This window comes from Apteryx mantelli, chromosome 30 (genome assembly GCF_036417845.1).
Source record: "Apteryx mantelli isolate bAptMan1 chromosome 30, bAptMan1.hap1, whole genome shotgun sequence".
In the NCBI taxonomy this organism is placed as follows: Eukaryota; Metazoa; Chordata; class Aves; order Apterygiformes; family Apterygidae; genus Apteryx; species Apteryx mantelli.
The window spans coordinates 3,674,511-3,702,194 of NC_090007.1; the positions used below are offsets into that span (position 1 = coordinate 3,674,511).

The following is a 27,684-nucleotide window of genomic DNA, read 5'->3' on the forward strand; positions in this document are numbered from 1 at the left end:
GTTCTAAGTTCACCATGAACATTAGAATTATTTGGAAGTTTATTCCAAAGCAGTTTTGCTAATCAACATAACTGACATTGGTTCATTCAAAGACAGTGTTGGAGGGATGTCTTTCAAAGCACTCTATAATGTTCTTATAGGAACTAGCATTGGGTAGTTTCACTAGAGTCTTCCACAGTACCACTTAAAAAAAACCCCAGAGTATCACAGGCTACCAACTATCATAATATTAACAAGTCTTTGAACAAGTTTCCACGTGTCTTCTGAAGGGCTGAGGTGTCTCTGCTCTTACTTTCCATCAACTCCTTAGCTGACCTAAATTCTCTTGTTCCTGCAAAACAATCCCATGGTGGATTCCTTCCGGTATGGAAGGTGACAGGAGCAGCATTAGCACCCTCTTCTCATTCCCAAACCTCCCGATATAAGTGATCCCCGCACCCCATGGGTTCGTGGGCAGAGCCCACTGCAGCTCCAGAGCTTTTGCTTCCCTACTGCTGCTAGTACTTTGGTCTGGAGGATGGATAGACACACAAAGATTGGGCAACACAAGAGACTGCCTCAGGCTGCACAGGACTATCATTGAAAAGATATACAGTGAATACAGCAATAGCAGAAAGTGAGAAAATTTGTATTTACTACTACTTATACTTTGGATCTAGATACTACCGTGCTATCAGTATTTCACCCTATCTGAATGAAAATATACTTACAAGGGCAAGCAATTTTACCTATGCAATAAGGGTTTTTTTTGTTTGTTTTTTGAAGTTAATAGCAAAGCATAGCTACTTCACTGGCATCCTAGTCAGGTACCTTTGACACAGGGAATGAAGTGCTATTTATTGTTTTGGAATCCCCCCCCACACACACACACATATATTTATCAGCCTAATCACTATCACGTGTGTTTTATGATTTATACTGTCCCTACACAATTGGCCAAGTAATCTACATCATTTACAAATGATATTTTTAGGCATCTCCATTGCCAACATACACTAGTTTCCCCAAAGATAAGGCAAGTGGAAAGCCACAATGCCAATTATCAGTTTCAGCCATCAATACCCAAAGTGAGGGGAGAAAAACAACAAAACAAACACACACACACAATTTTGTATAGAAAGTGTTACAACAAATACCCCCAATTTGTTTCAACTGTTAGCAAAATTCCTAAAAGCAAAAGAAAACCATTTGATAACGAATTTGCATGAACCAAGTTACACATCCATATGTGCAAATTTGGCAGTGTTCCTTAAAATCAACAAGAGATTCCCCCAAACGTCAAAAACTTCGAGAAACATTGCATGCTATATTCTCAATGCTTGAGTAACATACAGATATAAAACAAACCGAGTCAAACCTGTACAGCACAAGCTTGAGATTATCACATCTTTGTCATCTATTACTGATGCAAGCACAAATAAGTATTCTGTCGCTACATTTAGCAGGCAATGAGCATCAATATCCAAATCCAAGTCTGTAACCTACTAAGGACAAAACAAAGCTAAGTCTCTACTCTCAGAATTATTCCCATGCTTCCTAGTCCAAGAGCTTTTGGAGATTAAAGCCATGCAGAAGCATATAGTTACAGTGGTTACTGACATTGCCAAGCTTACTCAGAGGCAGAATAATTTCTCTCAAATGTGTTTTTTCCTACATAGGCATCTAAATATCTAGATCATTTAGTACGCTACCTCCCATCCTTATCCATTCACAGAGCGCTCATACTGTCAATTACTGGTTGAGGAACCTGGGGTAGAGTTGGCAATCAGTAACTCCTACCAGGAAAATCCAACAAGAGATTTAAGTCTTTCATTGACTCAGGAATTTAGAGGCCAGGGAAGAAAAAACATCTTAATGTTTTAGGTTGACCTCCTGCACACACAGGCCAAATAACCTCTTTTCCTGTCTGGGCATCTAAGACATCCAGGTTTGATTTTCTACTTTCAAATGACTGAAGATACACAAGTTACACAAGTGCAGATTTATCAACATTGTTAAAAAAAGCTCTCAACTTCATATTTAACTTCCAGTAAAACATCCTGCTTTTATTCGGAAACTCACTGTCAGTATTCACTCCCCCTCTTGTCCCGCTTGAGCATTCACCAGTCAAGTCTTCTCAACCTTGGATAAATCCGTTTTCATACTATAATAATCCTCTCACCAATGACCAATTCACTCAAAGATCTTGAAAAAGATATTCCTAAATCTAAATCAACTATCCCAAGCCAGCACTTGAAAATACAACCCAAACATATAATCTAGAAGATAGCCCTGTATTTTTGTTGAGTACAAAGTGACAATTATATCTTAAACTGAGGTTCCTGAAGCAGTTAATAGCCAAATACATACAACTCAAACTCCATGCACAGTTAAACTCCATTCTGCAATAGTCAAAACTGTCCCTTTTATTTTGAGAAGACAGACTTTAAATAAAGCTGTAAATAGATGAGCTAATGAAGCTTGATTTCCCACAGATCCTACATTGATGGCTACAAAGTGGAATAACCTGCAGTGAGAGGTCAAACGCTTGGGACAGTGGGAGGATTCCTCTTCTCTAGTAGCCTGCCTCTTTCCACAAACTGTACAGGAATTGAGCTCCAAGATCTCCATACATCCATCATCTTTGGTCAAACCTGACAATCAGTTCAAATTAGATCAGGACAAGCGGTAGGCCCAGATACAAAGTATTAGCCCAAGTTTCGTTTCCATACAAAGCCATACTAAGTAGTAAGCCTAAGTAGTAAGCGAGCGCAGCCAGAAGTCGCTTGCCAGTGTTGCTTACTGTGGAGCATCTGGAGACTAGACAAATAAATCAGGGGAACCTATGCATGACAAGCAGTTTAGGACTGCATTACTTGACAGAGTTGAAAAAAACAAAAAAAAACCCCAGAAGTCACAATTACTGCAATTATTTACTAGCAAACAGCAGCACAGCCTTTCAGTTATAGGCCCATCTTTGCAGGCTACTCATTAATCTGTACTTTACAGCAAGACATGTATTTTGCAAGTAGAAACAAGGTGAAAAATGTGCGTTTTTCATTGGAGAACTGAAAGCCAGGACCATCTCGCCCTACAAGAAACTATTAAGTTGACTCAATGTCTCTGCATTCCATTCTTTGAAACCAAATGCGAAAGACTTATACCAGGAAATATCAAAACAGGGTCTACAATTTACTCTTCATTTAAGAATGGAAGCCACTTCTCCTCTATTCCCTCCTCCCCCTATTTTTAGGAACCCAGCTACAGAAAAATTAGATTTTTCTATGGAGAGGCTCCTACAGTTTTGATGTATGTTTCTAATTAACCAAATTACCTTTTAAAGGTGATCAACTGCTTTCTAAAAGAAGAAATGAAAGTGTATTAACCACCACATACAATCGCTGCTTCTTTACCCCTTACTTCCTTACAGTATTCAGAAGAATTATAAGTGATGCCCTGGATCATTAAATATATTCTGCAGTTATTACAAGAAACTAGTACAGAAAAACTTACACAAACTTCAAAGTACAGTCAGTTTTTGATTATTCACAATGGGTGGGAATAGGAAAGGGAGAATCCAGGTAAAAACAAGTATAGACCACACAAATAGGTGAAAGCTATAACAGTACGCTATATTTAGTGTTTACCTTTGAAATACAGAACTAAAATGCAGTAAGTACCAAGGATGATGGATCTTCGAGCATGGTACAGTAAGTTTGCAATCTGCATGCTCTGCCCACAGATGATCATGATTGAACCGCCCTGGCTGTTACCGAAAAGCTGCTCCAGAACCTCACTACTTAACCAACAGAGTCTTGCTGGCAAAGCTATAGCTTACCTAACCCAAGTCAGCATAGGTAACTAAAAGTCAAGGCCTTATAACCAGCTCTCTAACAGGCCATATCTCTGGCCACACTTGGTTGTGCATGTTACAAACAATACTGGGTAAACAATGAGTACTGACAGTTTTGTAAAGTCTCTTTTTCAGAACTTGGTCTTAAATTCTATCTTCTAAGAGCCAGGGAAGAGGACGTGAGGGGTCCTGATCCAGCAAACCAGTATGGGCCCTCTAAAGATTCATTAACCTTCTGTATATTTCAAGGCAAGAGACAATTTTACTCTTGTAAGAAAGTGGGATAATTCTTAGAATTGCCAGCACATATTCACAAAGGCTTATTACACACCTGAGTACTTTAATACCCCATAACTTTTGACAAATGCAGTAAAGTTTAAGGATGTGTGGATATCTGTGCTTACAGACAAGAATTCCTGCATGCACTCCTCAGAGGCATTTTTTGTTCTTATAACCATACAATACTTAAATTTCTTTCAGACCTGGGTTAACAAGTTTAACAATTCCATCTCTTAAAGAATGGGTATGACAGTGATCACTTGCTGTGGTTTTCCTGAAGGTCTGCCTAATATGGTTTTCTTGGCCAGTTGTAGAGATACTAACAATTTTAAGTGATAGAAAACTGACATAAGAGTCAGTGATTACATTTAACAGCTGTATTTTAAGATACTAACCCCTAAAACCCTCAACTTTCAAAACAATTTTGAAATAGAAAAACTTCTGCAGCAGGTCATTGGGCAAAACCTGACAGTCTGGATGCCTAAAGTTGCTTAACCTATCACCATCCGTACCTTGCCAGGACAATCCATTTGGCACTGGGTTTGCTTCACATGGCCCATTCTTGAAAAAAACTAGTGTAAGAAAAGGATTCATGCATTGCATGGAGTGGCCTTAACAGGCAAGGATTTATCAAAGCATACATGCCTAGTGTGTGTGGTCACAACAAGTGACACTCACCTGCACCAAGAAAATATGGTCCATCAAGACAGAAAGATTAAGACCACTCCTAAAATTGCTCTGAAAGACTATGTGATATCAGTCATTTCCAGAAGTATTTTCCTGCACCATCAGTGGGGGGAAAAAAAAAATCTTTAATTAACAGCAGTGATAGCCTTCTCTACCTTAAGGTACTTAAATTTTTTCAAGGAAAATAACCTAACTTCAAAATTTGGCTTTAAAAATCTTTCTTGCTGCTTTTAATCTGTTAAGTACACTGCAGATTGGCATGAGCTACTGTTTATATCTAGTGAGATTACAGCATTAGCCGCTCACTTTGTTGTACTGCAGGATTATGGCTTGGGGGGGGGGGGAATCCTCCTATCTGTTTTATGTGAATCCCTCATATACCCCAACTTTGTCACCCATTTAGAAGAGCTCTTACCCCTAGCAAACACTCAGTTTACACCCTAAGCTTTAAAATTGATACTGGTTATGCCTTCTACAATTACCCCCACTAGAAAACCCCAGACAAATTTCATTTCTACTAATTGAAACAATGGCTTAGAGGGCACTAACGCTTGAGAGCAAAGAACTAGACATATAATGAGGTATACTACCTAAAGTTAACAGCAACAGACTTCTTTTAGTCGAAGGGACTTTTTCCTTTAATCCCCTCAGCAGCAGAAGTACTTGGTAGGTTCACACTTACCCCTGCCAGTTCTTGTTGAATAGGAGCAAGCTGGGCTTCAGAAGCGGGACTCAGAGTAGCACTGACTGAGGCAACAGCGGGAGCAGGAAGCTCAAAGTCGCGCTCACCAGCTGATTCTGTGTGACCCAGACCATGGTGGGGGGGCTCAACCTCTCCCTGTCGGTCCTCGCCTGAATCCGACAAATCTTTTTGCTCTGCAGGGGACTGGGAGCAAAAAAGACAATGTCCCTTCAATGCAAGGCTGCAACATGATAGAGCAGTTGTCCTAGCGAGAGGATCTGCTAATCCCTTCTTTAATTTCTCTATTTGCACAGTATGGCAGAAGGAATTGCTCACTGCTGAGACACCAATTAAAATATGCTTAAAACAAGTAAAAGAACCTGCACACTGGATTAGCTTTCCCTCCCCATGAAAAACATCAGTTGGAACAAATGCACTTTTTCAGGTGTTAGCCAAAAATGTCAGTGCCCCTCTCAAAAGAGCATTTCTGCCAGCCATAAGTGGCCATAGGATTGCTGGGGTTTAATTCCTCCTTCTCTAAAGGCCTAACTGACAGCTTCCCCGGATTTAGACATAAGAATTAGACAGTTACTGGAAATAACTGTTGTTCTTTGCTGGTCCTGCAGACCGAGTTTGAGGGGTTTGGTTTGATTATAAAAATCTACACAGAAATCCACTGTAACAGCATTCACACAAGGCAATAGCCCTTCATATTCATGTGACAGTGAATTCTCCAAAAAGCAAAACCAACGTTTTCTTTTGTAAATTAGAGTCTGCATACCCCTTTGAAAGAGGAAAGTGAGAGGACGGCTAGCGCATAAGAGTGGGATTCAGTGTTTGCTTCAAATTCCCACTCCTGCTACAGACTTTACTTTCCTTCAGATTACTTATTTTCTCAGGTTCCCACTTTTGTGGAATGAAAATTGTGCATTACCACATCCTGTACACTTTTGCAGAAGGAAAAGGTTAAAGGCTTTGAGCCTGGACAACTATACTGTGATACAGGACATTAGCACAGGAGTAACAGACTTCTATGGACCAAGGAAGTTCTCCCAGCTGCTGTCTGTGGACCATGCTTCCTGGTGACTTATGGTGAAGTATCTGGAGAATCAAGCAGTTAGATGAAGATGTCATTAAAAAAAGCACACAGCCTTGGCTTGCTCACACAGCATTTAGTAGAACAAGAGATTGAAGAGTGCTCACAGCCCAGGTGCATCCAGTAAAGAGCAAACCACAACTCTAAAATTAAACAGCAGCTTTTAAACCTTAAGGGCCCACAGTTTTTCACGAATACCAGCCACTAAAGCAGCTATGACTTGGCCTGTCCTTAAGAAGAAGCAATTAAAGGACATCAATACATGTAATTTTAACACTAGGTTTTATTTCAGACAAGTTCAGTTGTTGGTTACTCAAGTTTTTAAATTTTAGAAGAAATTACTATCATCGTTAAGGACCAAAATGGTCAAAATCTTAATTTTACAGGGAGTAACTTATTTTTCAGGTGAAGTTGAGGATGCTGGGTTTTCATATTTTCAAAATAAAAGTTTTTATTTATATATACATATATTTATATACCTACACACACGTATACATACATATCTATCTTTATCTATATAAAAGCTTTATATATATAAAAACTGTTACTGACAAACCCAAGCACTAACTTTAAAATTCCAAACAATGAGGAAGAAGAGTTAAAGAAACAGTTTGTTTGGTACCAAAACTGAGCAGGAATCCTAGCACTCTGCTATTCTTACCTTTTTGCCTCAGAACCACAGCATGAAATGGCTATCTAGAACGGGCCACAGCACTTACGACATATGTTATTTGTCTAGAGAGATACTGGGTAAATGCCTCTACCTTCTGCTTGACGTTTTATACCTGTTATTCCTAGCCCCCTTTTTAAGTTAAGCCTCACTTTAAAAAACTGACAGTATCCCATACTTCACTCGTAAACAGGTTGTTTTTCTGTCATGGCAAAACATCCATAAAGAGAGTATAAAAATTAAGTCACAAATTAACTGTATCACAGTAACTACAATGATGTGAGCAGCAACACCAAAGATCTGATTTTCTCATGGTTTATATCCCATGGGTCCTCTGGTCCTCTCACACCGCTACCCCAAGTCCTCCCCAAATCCCTCGCAACACAAGCTGCCCTCTCCCACGGCTCTTCATTCCCATCAAACCTTTTGTGGCTATTTACAGGACAAGGGGCAATAAATCTCCTGCCCGTTTCTGAGTCACTCCTGCACTGACCAGAGACAGCAGGCCAAAGCGCGAAAGAACAGCTGACCTCACGTTGAGCTTCTCCTTCTGCCAGGGAGGTAACTTGAGTCTCCCAGCTCCAGTCAGTTTTCTAATTTTCAGGAAACATTTAGAAATTTGGTATAATTTAAACCACTGCCCCTTTGTCAATAGTCATCAGAATTAGCAAGCTTTCAGAAGTTATCATGGAGAATTTATCAGAAGAGCGCAGATGAATAACCACCTCAGCTTTGCTTCATAGGAGAACACGTTAGAAGACGTCCCTCCACCCCCCGAAAATAGAAGCTACTGAAAAGGTGACTGCAGTAGGACTGAGCGGATCACTGAGACAGAGTCCAATCACCATACTAATGAAGGAGACGACCCTGCCTTTTCTCACGCAGCCTTGAAAAATGGGGCGGAGGGGAGTGAGAAACCTTGAAGACGGCAATGGGGAAAATGCCGAAAGCTATAGCCACTACCAGCAAACGGGGCTGGGGCACCAGTCCTCAATGACCAGAATGACTCTCGCATGAAGCTCTTTGCATGCAGTAACATTTAGGCATGGGACAGATCCAAATATGTAATTTATCTTCCTTCAGAGCCATAATTAAAAGCTCGCCACTATCATCTCACCTATAAAAAGCAGTACACTGACCAAGAGTAGGCAGGCAACAAGTCAGAAATAAAGCATTCTTTCCTATATTCTACCATCATCCTCCACAGGTTGGGGTGGGAGGGAATACAGCTGCAAGCTACTTAATAGCCAACAGCTTGTTTTAAAGTTTAAAAATATTTTTTAAATCTGGGTAGAGTATCTCACTTCTGTGGAACTCGTGACGACTGCTTTTGAGATGCTCCTAACGTTGTCAGGATCAACAGTCACAGAAAGAAGAACACAGCTCACATTTGCAGAGCAGAGGACAATACCTTAAAAACATTTTCGGACAAATAGTTTCCAGGAAACAAAAATGTAAGTTCACAATAGCTCCCAGTGTGATATACCAGTACTGAGTAAATACAGTGTTTAAAAGCTCAGGCAATAAATACTAGAAGAAAGCTGTCCTCAGTGTTCATGAGCCCATTACTGGCTCCATTTCTTTCAGATACTACACCTATTTTTAAATGTAAAATGCAGGAAAGTTTTGAGAATAAGCTGATCTCGGGAACACATGTTAAAAGTTAACTTCATGTAGCAACTTCAAGTAACCTGTGACCGGAAACTGTCTTGCAATGGCTATCTGGAAGAAGTTAAAAATAGTTCCAGAGCAATAAGCCAAGTTTTTTTTTTAAAGTGAGAAAAATGAATCATAGAGAAAAGTTGTTTTTAATCACTTGAAATCTTTAATTCAAGAAGTGCTCCGAAAAGCGTGGTCTACTTCATGCATAAGTTATTGGGACAGATAATGAAATAAGAGTCATATTCTATGCTTTATATAGCAAAGCTAGGACTTTATGTTGCTTTCTGATCTTAAAAGCTACATCTTCATAAACTGATGCAACTTTCCAGAATTACTGGTCAGTAGCAAGAATTCTGCTTGTCAGAAAAATGAATACCAGTACATAAAGAAACAAATGAGATTTCTGATTAAGTTCGGACATCATCAGTCAAATATTTGCCAGAACTTTATCCATTTCACTCAGTAATGCAGAAAACTGAATGAATAGGGTAAAAATTGTTGTTGTAAGGATCCAAGGAGGCAGCAAAACAATGAAAATGAAGATCTTCTCACCCAACAAGTGTTGAAACTGAGGGGACAGCAGTAGGTGAAAGAAACAAGTCCTAAATGGAAAGTCTGGAAAGGACTGAAAATGTGGACCCTAAAACACGACCCAACAGTCACAGCACTCTCGAGGAGAAACCAGGCAAGCCTGAACAAGATAGCATAAACAACCAGCAGGACTACAGTTCAGAAACTAACACACAATGAATAACAAAAGACTTTAAAATGCAAGACCATCTATCAAGAAGTATATACAGCCAGACTACATTGACAAATATATACGCTAACAGATATTTGGTCTGTTATTTGCAAACTCCTCAGAGCATCCAGAATAACTGCAAAAAAATCCACAGAGCAAAAATCCATTCCTCCCCCCACCCCATAAAGAGAAGGTAACTGCCTAATGAAAGGAAAAGACTCAGGCTTAACTGTGGACTAGTCATGGGCAGCCAAGTTTACATCCACCCTTGAGAGCTCTAGTGGAAAGAGCTGGAACAGCCAGGCTAATCCTGTGTATTTCACTGTAAAAGAAAACAACTAGAATCTCCTTAACAAAAGGAAAAAATCAAGAGACACCATGCTGAACCACCATATATTTTCTTGGCATAAACACAAACTGTATGCTCTGATGTTTTAGTAAACCGCATACAAACTTAGCTTGAGTAACCAATTTAAAAGTTAGTTTCCAGGATAGTATGTATTTCATCCTGCAACATGCTGAGTATTTCCCAACTCCTAAGGGAATCATGGATGTGTCATGGGAATCATGGACACCTTATGAGAACAAGCTTAAGTAGAGATTTCTAGAAAAATAACGTTCTCTAAGTAAATAGTAGACAATGTTAGCTCCAGAAAAGTCAGTTAAGAGCATTAAACAGTATCAACCCAGTCCTAATACTAAGAGGGCTTACAGATGCTGGAAAAAATAAATAAATGAAAATCTGCTCAGGATGTCCCGTTTCATGCAGAAGAGCATTAGACAAACATCTAAACAATCATCACAGACAGCTAGAACTTAATTTGAACACACAGTGCAACATCTTTTCCCCACTCTCAGCTTAGTATCAGATAGCTGTGCTGGGACTGAAGAGAAGACCCTTCATAAACACCTTGCTTACGGCTCCAGAGGAAAGCCAACTTGACTAGACAGACATCTTGCTAAAGGAATATTGTAATTTAGATGGACAAGTTACATATTTTAGAAGTGTGGCACGTGCCAACTATTTCAAAGTTACTTTTCTACTGTCCTTTCTTAAAAATTTTCCTCTAGAAAAACTCCTCTTAACTTTTTTTTCTGTGTCAGTTTTGATACGGATCATCTTTTTTGGCAGGCAATTCACTTAACTAGATGCCTTCTATGGAAACAATAGCGGAGCCAACTGTTAACTGTACCACTTGCAACAGCTATTAATCTTTCAAAAAATCACAGTGAAAGGTCTCAAACATTATGTAACCTAAGGATCACCTTTTCTCGATTTAGCTGAGACACTCAACTGTCCTAAATAGTAGTCTTTGATACATACAAGCATATATCAAGTGGCTATAACATTTGCCTGACAGCATCATATTTTTACTGTATTGTTATCATAGCAACTCCACAAAACAGCTAGTGGCACAAGTAACAAGCAGGCTTTGGTCCTTTGTTTATTATAAAGGCAGGAAACACAGCACTGATACTTCTCTCACTCATTTTCTCAAATACACACACTCCCCCCCACCACATAAGCTAAAATTATTAAATCCCCTTAAGAAAACTGTACATCTCCACACCTTTGCACAGTTTAACATAAACACTTAGGTTTGTTGCATCTCATTACACCTAATCTAGATGTATTACACTTCGGAAGTCAGCTATCAAGTCACAGATACCACCGATAGACTTTCATAATCTGCTTCAAGAAATGAACCTTGTTCTCCAGCCAAGCTACAGCTATTCCACATCCACACTGATCACGACTAGCCCTTTCTCAGGCAGCACGACTGCATCAACACTACATACCATTTAGATCAATCCATAACTCATCTCTACCCCTCCCTGTGCCTTCAAGCTGCTCAGTTCCTCCACAGGCCTCTATGCCCACCATCCATAAGCCCTATGCTTGCCATCTCTTCAGGCAGGCTTTCAAGCTGTGCCTCAACAGAGGCTGTCCTGAGCAGCGCTACCTGCTCAGCATCGAGAGATACCTACAGCATCCTCATAGGCAGCTAGGGAGACTTAAATCACAAATCCCTCTCCCTGGAATCCTGGATCCTCTCCACCAGCCCACAGAGACATGAAACCTTCAGTTCATTAAGGTTCTTTATAAATATTCCCTTGTAACATGCTGGATTTGGAGCTGGTCTGTCCCACAGACCAACACGTTAGCTTGTATAGCATAACGCTGTGTGCAGAACATACAACATGAAGAAACATCAGAGCACAAGTCCCGCTAGGTTAGTGCTGAAGGAGTAGGCCAGCAAAGGAAGCAAACAGTAACATGTTCCGTTTGTGTTGTAGATGGTTATGATCATTATTCCAATCTAACTGTGGGAGTACTGCCAGGTTAAGGGATACCGGGGGAAGAAAGTTCACCACGGTGTGAAGAGGGGATCCCTGGAGATCATCTGGTCCAATCTCCCTGCTCAAGCAGGGTCAGCTAGAGCAGGTTGCCAGGACCAATCTCCAAGGATAGAGACTTCACAACCTCTCTGGGCAACCTACTCCACACCTAAATAGTACTGGAGCAATTAGGCAGCTATACCAACTACCCTTTGGGGGAGAAGGGGAAACAAAGGTGAAAAAACTTCTGTTAGTCCTATAGTTTCAGCTGAAACAAGGGTAACTTCGAAATTATTTTAAGTGTTAACAGCTTTTACTCACTATTGACAAGGCATAATTAAACACTGCAATTTCTTGAGATTCTTCACAATTTATCTTACTAAAATTTTAACAACATAAGAACCTGGAAGGTTTCCTGTTTGAACAAAAAAAGACATAACAAAAACTACATCTTAGCACTCATCTAAAACATTTACATGTCTCTTTCAAAGTCTAAAGGAATGCAAACTATATTGCATTCAGTCTATACGGGCATGGTTTCCATTATACCTGATTCAATATAATAGCAGGTTCCCATATAGAGAAGGTCCTGCTCCCCCTTTCAACACTTACTTCTCTCACAAGTTCTGCTCCTCATGCTGGCACAGGTGAGTTGGATCAGCCTCCTGATTCAAAGCCAGCTTACTCACATAAGACTTTCCATCAGATTAGTGCATAGCTCTAACTTACCTCAACACTGTAATTGCTAGCTTAGATCCAAAGGGAAGGGACAGGAACAAATGGCAGGAGGTGGAGGGATGGGTAAGGGAACAGGATTACCACTTTCAAAGGTAATTATGCACTTCAGAGCTTAATAAACAAAGATATGATAAGATATATTTAAATATACTGAGGTGAAAAGCAATAATCTAGACCATGTTTTTCATTTGCTTTGTCTTGATTCCACTACCAGAGGAAAGAATTTAATATTCTCTTATGCAAGTGCAATTGTCAGCACTTCTTTGCCACCTGATCCTTTCAAGATACAGCTTTGAAAGCACCCATGGTTTGTCCCAGATTTGATCTATCCTCTGTCTGAAAAGCTACCCATTTCACACCATGATCACACCTCTTCCCACCTTTCTCCCTCCACCCTCTATAAAATTAAAAATATAATTAAAAATATTAATGCTCTGTTATCCATCTTCAACTTCCAAACAATATATACAAACAGCTGCTCACCATGGAATATGAGCAAAGGCTACAGAAGACAAAAACGTCATACACATTATCAGCATCTCCTTACCTTCTGTGCTTTATCCTTCTGAAATACAAAGACAGGTGGAGCAATGGCAGGTTTTTCTGCAAAAAGAGAAATCGTTGTTTTTTCCAAATGCATTAATTATTAATTAATATTAAAATCCTATGTTCTATGATGCTTTTACAAACAGTGAATCTCAAAACCAGTTAAGTCTTAGTTACAAGAAGTTGTTTCCACCAGTTCCTGGTAACCTATAATAATTATTGAGGACTTGATTTTCAAAAAGAAAGTGTTTTAAGAAAAGCAATACAACTAATATCGGAAAACTGTATCATACTCTTTACCTACAGACTTAACTATTTTAAACCAGTACTTTCATCATACTAGAAGCTTTCCAATCAACCTTGACACATCAGCAGGAAAAGGCCCTTTGCCGGGATACTTTATTTTTTGAACAAGCTGTGCTGACAAAAGCTTTTCCTTTTCCTACAGTGATGTATCAAAGATTTTTTGCCCAAACACTCCCTTCTTAAAGGATACCTAAGTTTGGAAGTCATTAAGACTTGTGTCAATGATACCTGCATTTCAGATAATTTAGGAGCTTTTTAAAGGTTTCAATCTTCCACACATTCCCAGGTCTTTGATTTAAATCAAATATCCCATGTATACTATTACAGAGGCAGCAGTCTTCTCCGTGTAACTGAAGAGCAAGTCTACTTTCTGCTCGAAGCTCAGATTCAAATGTTACTAGGAAAGACACTTTTCTAAATAAGCACACCAACACTTAGTCTTCATGTACAGAATGAACTTCTGCAATGAATACATCTTTTCCACTGCCCTTACTGACCTCAAAAAGAGGAAATAAAGCAGAAGTGAGCATTCTTGAGAGTTTAACAAACTGAGGCCTTGTGCATGAGCTATATTTGAAGAAAAACTGCATGTACACTATGTTGTCAGCAGCCTTCCTAAATGCTTGTAGGGCAAAGGATAAGTTCAACATTTAAGCCTGTTTTCAGAGTGAGACTTGTGAAACAAGGAAACTCAGTGAGAGCTGGGGGTGTTTTTTGGCTGTTGTCCTTGCAAAAGTTCCACTGTTGCAATTATTCAATCATAAGAACAAAACTAGATATTTAAGAATTAAAATTAAGAACTTTTAGAACTTGAAAGGCTACTATAAAAGATTAATTTAAAGCCAACTAGGAAGAACTACCTTGCTTGTAAAAAAGGACAGGTTCACAAAATCCTCCTTAAATCAGTTGCAGTGTGATCTTGCCAAAGAAAACATGATGTCCTAACTGTATGATACAGGCACTTTTCTAACACCAAATTGCTTCAATATTTAATTAAAAGTTTACTCTTGGCAGGAAAAACAGCTATAAATATCAAACTGTACCGTCTGTTTTTACAGGATGACTTCACAAACAAAAGGCTCTGCCCTGAACACCTTACCCTGATCAGCCAGTGGAATCAGTGTCATGAAACAACAACAAGAAAAGGTAAGTGGAAACAAAGAAAAATTCCATTATAGCATTTGAAATGCATGTTAAACCAAGTGTGCTGCTTCGTGGCACAGCTAAAACAATCTAATGGCTAGCTGCCATCAAAGGCGGCAGCTCCGCTCCCGGCTGTCCGACGCACTCCCACCTCTTTCCCTTTACACAAGGGCTAGTACCCAAAGGGAGCTAGCAAACCCCCCCCCCCCACACACACACGTTTGTGAGAATTAAATCATTTCGGCTCTCTGAACCGGCAGACTGTGAGGTCGCTACAGCACATGGGTCAGCACAGCTGACTAATAGCTAGCTGCTAGCTACTAGATGGCTCTAGCTTGAGCGGGGGACACACAGCTGTACCCGACAACGACAAAAGAAACATCCCAAGAACCATGTGCGTTCGCGAGGGTGCAAAAGCCTTTTCTCGCTCTTCTGCAGGTCTCACCCAGAGAGATAACCCAGCAAAAACACTGCACGACTGGCATAACTTGTTCAACAGAAGTTAAAAATAAACTTGAAATACAGATCCTTATTACACAATCTGTCCTGCTCTTTTTTCCTTTATTTTCCAAATTATTCTCCGACAGTGCTATGCATCAAACACCACTGAAGCTCAAAAGTGATGTTTATTTGAAAAATTGAGGGCTATGCAATCTATTTCAAAACAAAAGAAATACATGTATGGTCAATATCAAAGAATACCTGTTACACTTTTCACAAAGTTTGTTGAAATGTAACAAGATCTTCAGGTTACTTTGAAAGATAGTCCAAAGGCCCAGCACTCCACCATTTAAATCACTACAGGCCATGGATCCCTCTCGATTCCCTTGGCTTCGGTATAACCTGCTTGTGGGAGACTCTACTCAGGTTTAAGATTTAAGCTTTTAAACCCTTTTCTTCAAAGAGATTTTCCTTTCTTTTTACCATGCTTGGTATAGTTGAATAGTCGTTAGGGCTATAATTATAGTAACAACTAGTAAGCTTCTATCAAACTATTTTTAACTAAGACTGTCAATCCAGTCAATAAAACACTGTATTATTGTACTTCCCTTTTGGAGAGTAGCCAGAAATTAGGACTTGATCTTGTAATGCACAACATACAAGAGATTCCTGTAACAAGTTCCAAAGATACCAGAGAGATCTAATAGAGAAGACCTACTTGTCTACTTAGTATTTAATACAGAATCAAAGCCGTAAGGGAGAAGAAAAAAAAAGCAAACAGATCCAACAGCAATGCAAGGAGGGGATGGACATGGCCTGGCTGGCAAAGAACTAGAACAGGGAGCCAAAGGAGCTGATGCCAAGGAACCAGACAAAATGAGAAAGAGTCTGGCGATGGAAAACCAAGTACTCGAGGCAGGGGTATGGGGATGAGAGAGAACATAGATGCCAGGAACAGCAGAAAGCTCATGGAAGGAAAAGTTTGAGGAGAGGAGGAAGCAGAAAAGAACCTGGAATGAAAGTCTCAGGTATTGGAGATTATGGCCAGCTCAGAGAAACGAGACTGGGAAAAGAAGCCAAAAACTGTGACGAGACACATTAGAGGAGGTGGAAGAAAGATTCATGCAGGATAGGAGAGTTTCCATCCACCGAGAGAACACCCTCCCCCAAGCTCCAGCACTCAAGATGTAGGAATCTCATTATTCCTCTTGCTGCCTGTGAAACCAATTGACAAGATAGCATCCAGCAGTAACAACAATGAGACGGCAATCGATCACTGCTACCAACTACCCCTTTGCTTAATAAGGCACGTTCTGGACTGAAGACTTACAGTACTGCTGAGGATGTGTGCGCATACTACTATACCATTACACAATGGATATTTTGTCTAAGAAAGATACTTTCAGAAAATTACTGCCACTAATGAAACATTAATTTTTCAGAAGTTGACTTTGCACGCTTAGCAAGACATTGCACAATGCTGTCTACACAACTTTAATTTGGTTTCTGGTACATAAAGCCTTTAAGTATATGATTACATTTCTCTCACAGAGCCTTACTTCCTTCAGAAGCACAGGAGGGATTTGATCTCTATACGGAAAAACTAAGCAGCTTTGTGAGTTCTACAAAGGATGTTCTTCCACTTGTTCATCACGTGCCTTCTGAAGTCTTGTAAGAAGGCCACAACGCCAAAAGAGAAACATTTGCCTCATTCTAACTTAAGGCAAGAAAGGATCACTACGTCATCTAATCTGACCTCCTATTATTTCACAAACCATTACATATTTTTGAGCCTAATTACTTTTGGGAGGCATTTTCAGCAAATGCATTAGTTCTTAAAGACATTAAAAGAAAAGCCCTCATTATTTCCCCTAATCTTCTATCACCTCACTTGATAAAAACTCACAATACCCAATTTTCCATTCAAATGTCTGGCTTCAACTTTCAGATTCCCGTTCCCAAGCATGTTTTTGAATGCATTTATCTACTAGATTAATGAGTTCTCTAGTACTTAATGTTTTTTCCTGTGAAGGAACTTGTACATTCTACCCATCACCATCCATACTTCTTTTCAATAAACAGGGCAAACAAAACCAACTCTCAGGAGGAGGTTCTGTCCTCAATCCGTCCAATCTGCTGATTCTTCAACATAAATAATGGATACCAAACTTCATCCAGCATTTCACTATCAATCTCACAAAAGTATGCAGCAAGAATCCTCCGATACTGACATACTAGATCCAAGAATCATGTTATTCCTCCTCCTCCCTCCCCAAGATCACATTCCTTAGTTTGTCAGTATCCAAAATATTTTTCAGTCAATTTTTCAAATCAACTGAAGAACCCCGACCAGAGATAAGAGATTTTATTTTTGCAGAACAGAAATGTACATGCTAGGTCATAACTTTTCACATGGTGACTGTGGCAGCTTATTAAGTGCTGCTCCAAAATGAGAATTACACCGTCCTTTGTACTAACAGACATCATGATGGTCAAGTTCTCATTTAGCAAGCAAGCATCCATTCCACCAAGGTGTCTGAAATTAAAACAGATCTATCAGCTCCAGAGAACTGTCATCAAGTTAAAGGGAAAAAACAATAAGGGAGAAAAAGAAGACAAAAAAAGGCTTCCAAAATTAAGCTACAACACACAGTAAGAGAACATGAGATCTTCTCCTTCACCTAAGATAAGGTATACAGAATATCAGTTCCTAAAAATCATGCAACAGGCTTGTTTCTTCTTCAGACAGGCAGACAGAAACAAGGCAACACAAGAAGGTGAAGATGCAGAAACAATGTCAATTTTCAGTCTCATTAAAGGTGTTCCAAGATCTGAAAGCCTAAGCATGGAATAAGCAAAGCAGATCCTCAATAGTTATTATAACAGAGACAGTAACTCCCCAAACTGAAGATCAGGATCATGCACACACCACTTAGTCTGCCACTGTTCAGAAGACACTACCAAACTAGTCTGAAGAATGGCTGAATCCCCATAACTCCTTCCTGCAGTTTATTCATAAGCTTCAACGACTTCAAACTACATGGATAATTACAAAAGCCTCAAGTGCTGGTTTTCACAGACTAAATTCCCTTGAGACATTTCATAGCTGAGACATTATCAATATATATGCTGTCGTACCCACTCAGCTTGCTTCACAAGCCTTAGAAACCAAAACACAAAACAGAAGCTACTGTCTCAACTGTTCCAGCAGAGCTACAGCATCTTCAAGGTATACATACTGTTTAATACTAGGTTTAACTCAGGTACATGATTATATGTAGCTGTACCAAACTAAGAGATAAATGTTTCCAGCAACTAGACAAAACATGGCTTTGTCCTACCTATTCAACAGTTCAAACTAATGCAACCATAGCAGCTGGTGGTATCTCTAGCAGCCACAATACTTTTGTAATACGAAATTTTAGATATTTACTGAAGCACGAAATGGCCCATTACTGAAAAACCCAACAGACCTGACTGTATATATACACAAAAACCTGGATGATACCTGTGAACAAAGGAGAAATGTTGAAAAGGAGAATGGCAATTAGGTTGTTAACTCATGAAAAGGACCGAGTAGTAATTTATTGCCTGTGAGAGGCCGAACTGGGGATCAAAATATGAACTGTAATGCACCACAAAAACTGTTACATCTGTGATTCTTAACATCTAATAGACTTTCTGAATTTTAACTCCCAAACATACTTCAGAGGATACTTTCTGGGGGGCAACGTTGAGGAAGAAAATAGGAGAGGATAGAGCCAGAGCAGATGTTTTTGAGATTCTCTCACTGTTAACTAGGTTTCGGTCCTTCACCGATTGTCCAGTAAGAGTTCAATCTGATGCACAACAATTGCTTACATTCACCCTCAGCTCTCAAGAGTCGCTTGGTGCACTGGAAGAACTCTATAGTCTGGGGTGCGCACCTGTAAAAATCCAGGAGTTTGAGAATTCTGTTCAAGTGAGGATTTACTGTAGTGTTTAAGATTGTTGTCTGTTCCAAACATACAGCCTGCTTCCACTCAGTGCACTGGTACGTTTTCTTCTCAAGTTACTGAGATTGAAGACAGTATGAAGGGAAAGGATTCCTGGGAAAAGCTTTTTCTAAATAATCTTCTTTCTGCATACATTCTAGTTGCTTAATACTTTGCCACACTAGTTGCAGACCATGGGACTACATGACTACAGAGTACATGGGACTACAGAGACAAACAATCAACTGGAGGAAAGAAAGGATGAAGTAAGTTCATCTGAAAGTGTGATCTAATGGCACCTTTGCTTTTCTTAGTCTTCTAAGAAGAAAAACAGTAGTGAAAGAACACTCTTCAGGAAACATCCACTCCATCTCCGATCTCTCATATGCTGTTCTTTAGGGGAGATCAACAAGATATTTGTTTAAGAAGGCCAACACTAACTTTCCAAAAGTCAGGGAAACACAAGTTTTCTGGTTCTGAAAACACTGGTTGTCAGGGGCATGTTATAATTTACTTCCATTTCCCCCCCCTCAAAGCACTCCAAATTCTTTAGAACTAAGCTAACTCTTTTTAGCAGCAGTTGATAGCCTTATCAATTCCTCCCTTTATATTTTCATCTCAAACTCAGAGTTACCTACTATCTTTTCTCTCAGATGGTTTAACTGATTAACACAACCCAGTTAAACTCAGACCTGTTTAGTTCTCAGAATATTTAGCTTTATAGATAACTTATTTTATTTCCGGTTGGAAGATGAACCTGTACACCCCAAAGCTGGTCTGTTTTTTTTCCAAGCTAGATCAACTGGTCTATCTTTTTTCTCCACAAACCATGCCTCACTTGCATCCTTACATCATCACAAAATATATTAACTACTGATGAGTAACACCAAGAACACTACTAGTATATAGAGTCAATTCATATGTCCTCATCTCTTAAGAAAAATGTATCCTTTCTGGTCAATCAGTAGGAGCAGAATACAAACCAAGATGCGATAAAACCAATATACAAATGAACACTGAAACCAGATGACAAAAATTCATCAAAAAAGATACAGGTGAAGGACGGAAAAGGAAAGGGCTGGGGGAGGGGGAACCCCCAAACCAACTCACACTAAGGACTGGAGAAGGGACAGGATGGAGACATAGGAAGAAAAAGAAATATCCAGAAAGTGTCAAGGTGCACCAACATTATGATACCTAATAGGAATCAAAGGAAAAAAAAATCAGCTTGTTCCCTTATACTAATGGAAAGGTTGAAAGGTAACAATTTTGCTAAGGTCAGAAGGAAAATAAGGTATCTATTTAGATGTTATGGAACTTTTTCTTTACCCTTGAATAATATATTGGCAAAAACTAGTATTGATAAAAATATTTGAAAAATAAAAAGATTAGGTGATACAAAAACAGCCTATTAGTTACAACCATTAAGCACTGATTGCATGAACTATAAGTTCTCAGTACATATAGTTTGCTTACAGCACAAGCTGTTCTTCCTGTTTGTTTTGGTACCACTCAAAACACAACTGTAGAATAGCTCATGAATTCTACATGCATTCAAGACTACTTGGTATCAATACTTAAATGGAACTGCATGTGTTTTCTTTATACTGCACTCTGGAAGAAAAAAAGAAAAAAAAAGAAGAGAGATGAGCACAAGCAAAATCTGTACCAGCCCAAGAACACTGCATGGCACTAGCTTATTGAGAAAAAAAAACAAAACAAAAAACAAACTGTAAAAAGCATTCAGCTAACCAGAAAACATTCAACTGAGAACATAACTGCACACTCAAAAATAAGTTGTCCCAATTCCTTTAGAGAATATGCGCAGGATCAGTTACAATATAGCCAACAATGTTACAAAGACAAATGTCTTTGCAACATTCCCTGATAGAAAATAGTTTGGCAAAATAAACACGTATTAAAAAGTAACTAGCCACTAAAATAATTTGTTCTTTTCTCCTCTTAAAAAAAAAAAAATGCCTTCATGGAACCAGATGTAGTATCATTGAGTCTATTAAATTTGTTTCAAGTTTAGGGACTCTGACTTAAGGGAAAAAAATTGCATGCCAGTAGAAGAAAACCACGCTTTTCCATATGTGCTTACAGAGATTCTACCCAGGACTTTCCAACCCCTGCAAAATCAGGAGCAACTTTCTGTTTATGATGGGTACCAACCCAGGGCAGGAAGAAAAGTACCTCTGACTACAGTTTGAGCAAAAATAAACAACAACAACAAAAAGTTTATAGTTAAATTTAATTATGTTTATTTGAACAGCTTAGGCAGCAAATGTTCTCTTTCACCTTGATACTATTTAAGTTATAAAGACTGGAATAACCATGATAGAAAAGACAAGAGCTGAGAGATAAGTTAAAAAAAAACAGACATTTGCAACACTAAGATTCTAAATTGGATAATGACAAAATAAGACTCTTCCCTTCCAACAGCTATCAACAGACTTGAAGAACAAGATACCAAGCCAATGGCTGATATCCAGTCCTACTTAATGGCAGAAAGTAGAGAGACTGTCACCAGGTCACTTATATCCAGACTTCACAAATGATGTGATAGTGAATATAACTGACATCAGAAAAATATACATATATTCCTGCTGTATTTTCAAAACTCTGATAAGGTGCATTTTACAAAATAAAAAATCTGATGCTCTGTTTCATCTTCAAACCATTTTATATTTTGTCTCCTATAATATATGTAAGCAGGCTACTTCTACACAGCAATTCCACAGATAGCATGGGAATACAGAATACCTCTTACTTTTTTTCAAAATGAAATAAAATTCCACACACCATATTTAAAGCTCAAACCTTCTGTGTTTGTGGAACATGTTATTTCTATTAATGCTACAAGGAGTTGGGAAATGAAATGTTACCCTCTGCATTAAGAAATTTTACTGTTTCAGTTCAGGTACTTCATATGAAGCAAGTGTTAAAATTCAAAAAGAGAAAGTAGCAGCTTATTTTCATCTGATAGGAAGAAGAAAACCATGAGGCATCCAGCGACTTTGCAGTGCAGATAAAACATTTACAAAGAATTCCAAAAAGTGTTAACAGCAGATTATATTAAAGTATTTAGTTTAATCCTGTAAACAGTGGTTTATGGCATTTGGGTGTGAATTATTAGCACTTCACAAAAAAAAAACCAAACAAAAAATCAGTCTTTGTGTCCATTAGTTTACCTGAAGAAAATCAGCATGTAAAGATGATATTGTACAGAGCTCTACAAGTGTTTGTGATCTCCTAGCATTCCAATAACAGAATCTTGAATATTTAAAAAGATGAAAGGTCAGAGTGCCAAGTTCTCCCCTCAAAATCATAACAGACCTTCCTTTCCTCCAAAACTACATAAAAGTAAATTGAATTGTAAAGTCAGGGGAGGGGTGGGAAGCACAGAAGGCATTTCAGTATCATATAAGTTTGGCAAAGGATTCATATCTTTAGCTCTGAAAGGAACTACTTCATTTTCCTGGCCTTGTGCAAGTTTAAGGTAGTTAGATATAGTGAACTTGTTATGATCTTGACCTCTAGACTCAGCAATTTCATAAAGCAAAGTAAAGTGTGTTTAGTTCCTAATGAAGTGCCTAAAAAGAGAGTATGCCAGCAGAGAGTAGTGCAGGCATCCAGTACTGAAAGAGAAAAGTGTAAAACCTGGTGGTTTTCTTTACATGAGAAAAAGATGAAGTCTTTCAATTGACCTGAAAGGTGATAAAATAATTCATGCTCAACATGAAGAGATCCTATCACCTAGTGAGCACTTGGAGCATTTTCAGGAGTAAGTTATACACAAACAAACCGCTAGTTGTATGTTAACAGCAAGTTAATGAGAAAAGCCTTCAGGCTTATGCGAATTTATGACTGACAGGAAGTCCTCTAGATCTCCATGATACTTTGCTGCCTAATTTGTGGCTTTTTTTAAAGTCAATTTTTAAGTCAGGATCCAGCTAAAATACCTACAAAGAATACCATACAGCAGACTTAACAGAATGTTTCTAATACTATTCAATAACTATTGTTATACAATAGTAGCAATAACTGTTGTGCCTACCATTCCCAATCCTTGTCTCCAAGGATTGCACAAAATCAAATCACAGAATCAAACTTCTCATAACATCAATTCCAAAAACCGTTATCACAACATCATTAAATCTTTGTGACAAAGTCAGTGAAACTTCAGACAGCTGGCAAGAAGCCAGCCTCCCCCTTCTTCATTAGCTCTACACTCACCAGCTCATCTGCTCTCAGCAATAAAGGGGAAAGGCCAAGATCAGGACCTGCTTCTACAAAACTGCACAGTACAAGCTTCCTTGCGAGGTGGCATTTGAACCACCTCATTTTTCACCTCCCTCTCTGTAGTAGGGGACACACCTTAATCCAGCAACCTTCCACCAAGATAAAGCTTGCCATCAAAACACGACATAGAGTTTTGCAGTTTCACCAATTCACTAGAGAAAGAGAGGAAAGACAAGTGAAAAGAACATTTTAAGGAAGGATAAGAAAAAGGAAAACAAAGTATTTATGAGAATATTAACGGGCATGCTTGTAGTTGTGAAGAAATGCACCACAGAAAGACTGTTCATTTTTGAAGGCTTAAAAGACATCGGTAGAATTGTTATTTGGAGATAATATTCACACCTCAGTGGTGGTTAAGACAATAGACTAAGAGACATTAGAACCTAGAAAGTAAAGATAACTGATATATTGTTTAAAAAGGAGAAACTAATGAATGAATTGAAACAAAGAGGTGCCACAGTACAAGTGATGGGTTAAAATGAGTTTTTTATTAGTAAGCTGAAAGGACGCAAGCAGAACAAACAGCACTTTTCAAGGCCAAAAGATTTGTTGCAGCAATCAAGGCAATAGGAACCAAAGAGAGTTTCACTTGCATGAACAGACAAGGAAAGCTATTGTTTAAACACGCTAAGCAAAAACAATCTGCAAGAATGACACGCTATAGATAAAAGTACCTAGAAAGAGGTTTCAAAGAATAATTAGCTTCGTACCTCATAACGAAGCATGATCAAGACAGTGCTGTTATATGGACTGATCAAGATTGAGGGAGATTAAGAGCTCTGTTTTAACCTTGCTTCATTCGTCTCCTATGAACATTTAGCTGTCAAATACTTTAAACAGGAAAAGACCAATACAGAGTAGAAGATCAAAGAATTATCTGTACAGAAACAGTCATTTCATGTTTTCAAATGAAAATACCCAGGCACAGGAAATGAATATTTCACCTACAATACTGGGACTATCTAAAGTTGACAGACAAATATGTTTAAGAACAAGGAGAGAACAATCAAAGTCACCTGAAAACATCATTGCAATGTCAGAGACTGCAAATGGGAAAAGTAGGAAGATTATGGAAGCCAATAACTTTTCAGCAGAAGGATGCCAATTCCATAAAGTACATATACTTGCAGTGGTATACAAAGAACAGATAAATCCAAAATGGATTTGGAGGAAAGAAAACTAACACCAACCAGGCAGTGAACTCAGTGATGCCAGAAAGAGCAGAAAAGACAACAGTTCAGAAGCAAACTGATCTTGCTTAATCTTAAGGAACTTTCTCACTTTCTCATGGCAAGAAGAAACAGAACAGTGGGGAATGAAGATGACAACTGCAGGAGATGCATGCACAAACTAAAGAGATTAGCAGGTGAGTGAAGTCACCGGAGTCAAGGAAGGGTCCAAAGAGAAAAAGGAAGTCCAAAAAGTAAGGATCACACTTTTTTTTCCTCCAGAGAAAGTGTACAACTTTTTTTCTGCAGAAAGATAGAGAGGTAAGAATAGAAACCATGGCAAGTCTGCATGAAAATACATAATAAACATTGGTAATTTGGAATTCACCTTTGAGCTTAATGTTTATCTTTAGAATTAGACTTGGGAGTTAAAGTGAAGAGCTTGCATGACTTCAGATAGTCATTTGCAAAGTTCTGGTGCTAAAAGAACCCAACAGGCCATCAAAGCTTATTATCAAAGGTCTGATATACTGCCATCAAGTTTCTCACCAAGAATCACTACCAATTTGACTGTTTACTACTGTTCTTGAAACCAATTACCATGACTGTCTGAGCACTGATGGCTCAACTTCAGTTTGGGAACCAACAGTCAAAGACATATTTTATCCCAGGATTTGTCAAATAATCTAAACGCAATTGTGTAGTTAGCTGTTTGAAGGATTCATCTTCAAAATTTATACCTACAATAGATGTTTACATTCTATTGTTTCATGTTAACATCAGAGTCACTGTTCAGGTGTCAGAAATGCTCTCAAAAGAAGGGGCTCATCATTCACATTTTCATTCTCCTCCTTGAATGTATTTTCCCTCCTTCATTAGCCTGAGAAGGATGATGAAGAACAACATAGATCACTGGGGGTGAACTTGTGCTTACTGAGATTTCCAGGGAAGTTACTCATTCTCAAAGGCAATCTGTTGACATGCCGCATCAGTTAAACAGCATTCTACACACCATCTACCTTGGAGCAGCATAGCCAAACCCTACACTGATACAGCCCATATTTCCCTAACACCTTTCAGAGAAAAATAAAAGCCCTATTTCTTTACATAGAGAGGTTTTAAACTATACAAAAAAAAAATTAGACTTAACCTAGTTTTCCGTAACAGTTTCCCTTTGCTAGAGGCAGAATTAACACGAGTGGGAGTTAAGGAAAGATTTACAACAGTCCAAAAGTTACGGACGATGACCCCGAGGAGCAACTAGAAAAGGAAAGACACGAAGAGGCCGCCGACTCCGCCGGGCAAGGCGAGCACCAGTGCTCACCGCCACACTCGGGCACCGGCGGTCGCTCCTTCGCGCGGAGACTCGACCCTCCCCCGGAGGGCGGGCGAGCGCTGCGGGGGCAGCGGGGCACGTTTTCTGCGCGCAGGGAGCGCGGCAGCGGGGACCGGCCGCCCCCGGGGCCGGCCCGGCACCGCCGCCCGGCGGGGAGGCACTTGCCAGCGCTGCCCGAGGCCGCCGCTCCCGCGCCGGCGGCCTCCCCCGAGCCCCCGCGGCGGCGAGGACGCCCGCCCCGGCGGGCCGCGGGCCCCGCGGGCGCTACGGCGCGGGGCAGAGCAAGGCCGAGGAGGAGCGCGGCGGCTCCGCCGCTGCGGCCGGGCGCTCCCTTTGTCCGGCCGCTCGCCCCGGAGGCGCCGGGGCGCGGAGAGGCCGCGGGAAGGGGGGCGCTTCCGAGGGCGGGCCCGCGCCTGGCCGCTCCTCTGAGACCGGATGGCAGGGACAGGCTCGGCCGGCTCGGCGTCAGTGCCGCCGCCGCCCGGAGAGCGAGCCGACAACGGCCGCGGCCGGCAGCCCTGCGCACCGCCAGCGTCCCCCTACCTTCGTTCGCTAGGTCCGCCATTTTACTTCCTCAATCACGCCCACAATGCATCGCGCAGCCGGACGGCCTCCACTTACAGGGGGCCCGGCGGGGCGGCGCATGCGCGAAGGAACAACTGCTCCCTTGAGCCACCGCGCATGTGCGAGCGGCCAGCGCCGGCGGCCCGGCAGGAGGGGTGCTCACGTGGGTGCTGGGAGCGGCGCGCGCGGCTGCCCCGGCGCGTGGGGTGCCTGCCGCGCGTGCGCAGGGGCACGCCCCCGGGGAGGCCTGCAGGGGCGGGGCGGGGCGGGGCTTCGGGTGGTCGAGGGGCGCGAGCGGGGGTCGCCGCCGTGCTGACAGGAGGCGCCCGCCTCGCCGCGGCGCAGGCCTCTGGCGTCGGCCGGGCTCCGGGGAGCGGTGTGCGCCGGGCCGGCTGGGTCAGACCCGGCCGGCTAGATTGGCCGAGGGCCCCACAGTGGCTACAGGTCACTGCCTGGAGCCTGGTTACTCTCTTCAGCCCGCTCCCCTTGTTGTCCTCCAGCATCTGCAGTCACTGGATTGGGGCCTTTCGGACCTGTTGTCTGTCGTTCTTTCTCCTTCCTACTTTGCTGTGCCCTCCTGTCAGCCACCAGAGCCTCCAATGGCTGCAGGATCCAGAATTTCACTACCTGAGTTAAACCGATCTCTTTTCATTACTTTCCATTTACTGCTTTCATTAGTGCTGTGCAGTTGTTGTCTTGTGGAATTTAACTGGACAATAATTCTGCGTTCAGCGAGCTACTTTGTGATTGTACCAGCCTTGACCATATCTTCCCCAGCCTTTTCTCCAAACTGAAGAATTCAAAGCATTTTAGTTTCACCTTATAAGCTGCTCCACCCCCTAGATCAATTTTCTGATATTCTCTGTGACCAAACTCCACTGCCTCCCCCTTGAGATGTAGAGACCAGAACTGTACACACTACTCAAAATGTACATGCACCAAGGTTTTATATAGCCACAAATTGATACAGTATAATATATATATATGGTATATATATACATACATATATAGTATAGATACAGTATTATTTAGCTGCATTCTGTTGTGTTCTCAATGCTCTTCTTGTTGGTGCCCCATATTTTGTTGGCTTCTTTGGCCAGTGCACCTCATCTCTGCCGACTGCATTGACTAGGCCTCTACTCACTAGAAAGGGAGCCAACAGCAAATAGCTC

The 27,684-nt window shown here is 40.5% G+C and overlaps 1 protein-coding gene across 5 annotated transcripts in view; it reads right to left on the reverse strand.

The window, feature by feature from the left end:
* Nucleotides 1-26,550, reverse strand: part of RANBP3 (RAN binding protein 3) — a 45,245-nt gene extending 18,695 nt beyond the window's left edge. For 3 of the 5 annotated variants that reach the window (XM_067313029.1, XM_067313028.1, XM_067313027.1), the window contains exons 1-2: nt 26,492-26,550; nt 13,276-13,331 (exon numbers count right to left, since the gene is read on the reverse strand). In XM_067313029.1, coding sequence (XP_067169130.1) covers nt 13,276-13,331; nt 26,492-26,513 — 78 coding nt within the window. In that variant the 5' untranslated portion in view covers nt 26,514-26,550. Of the gene's footprint in view, nt 1-4,789; nt 4,892-13,275; nt 13,332-26,491 lie in introns of those variants that run through there. The other 2 variants (XM_067313031.1, XM_067313030.1) reach the window with 2 other exon arrangements.
* Between the last annotated feature and the right edge of the window lie 1,134 nt (nt 26,551-27,684).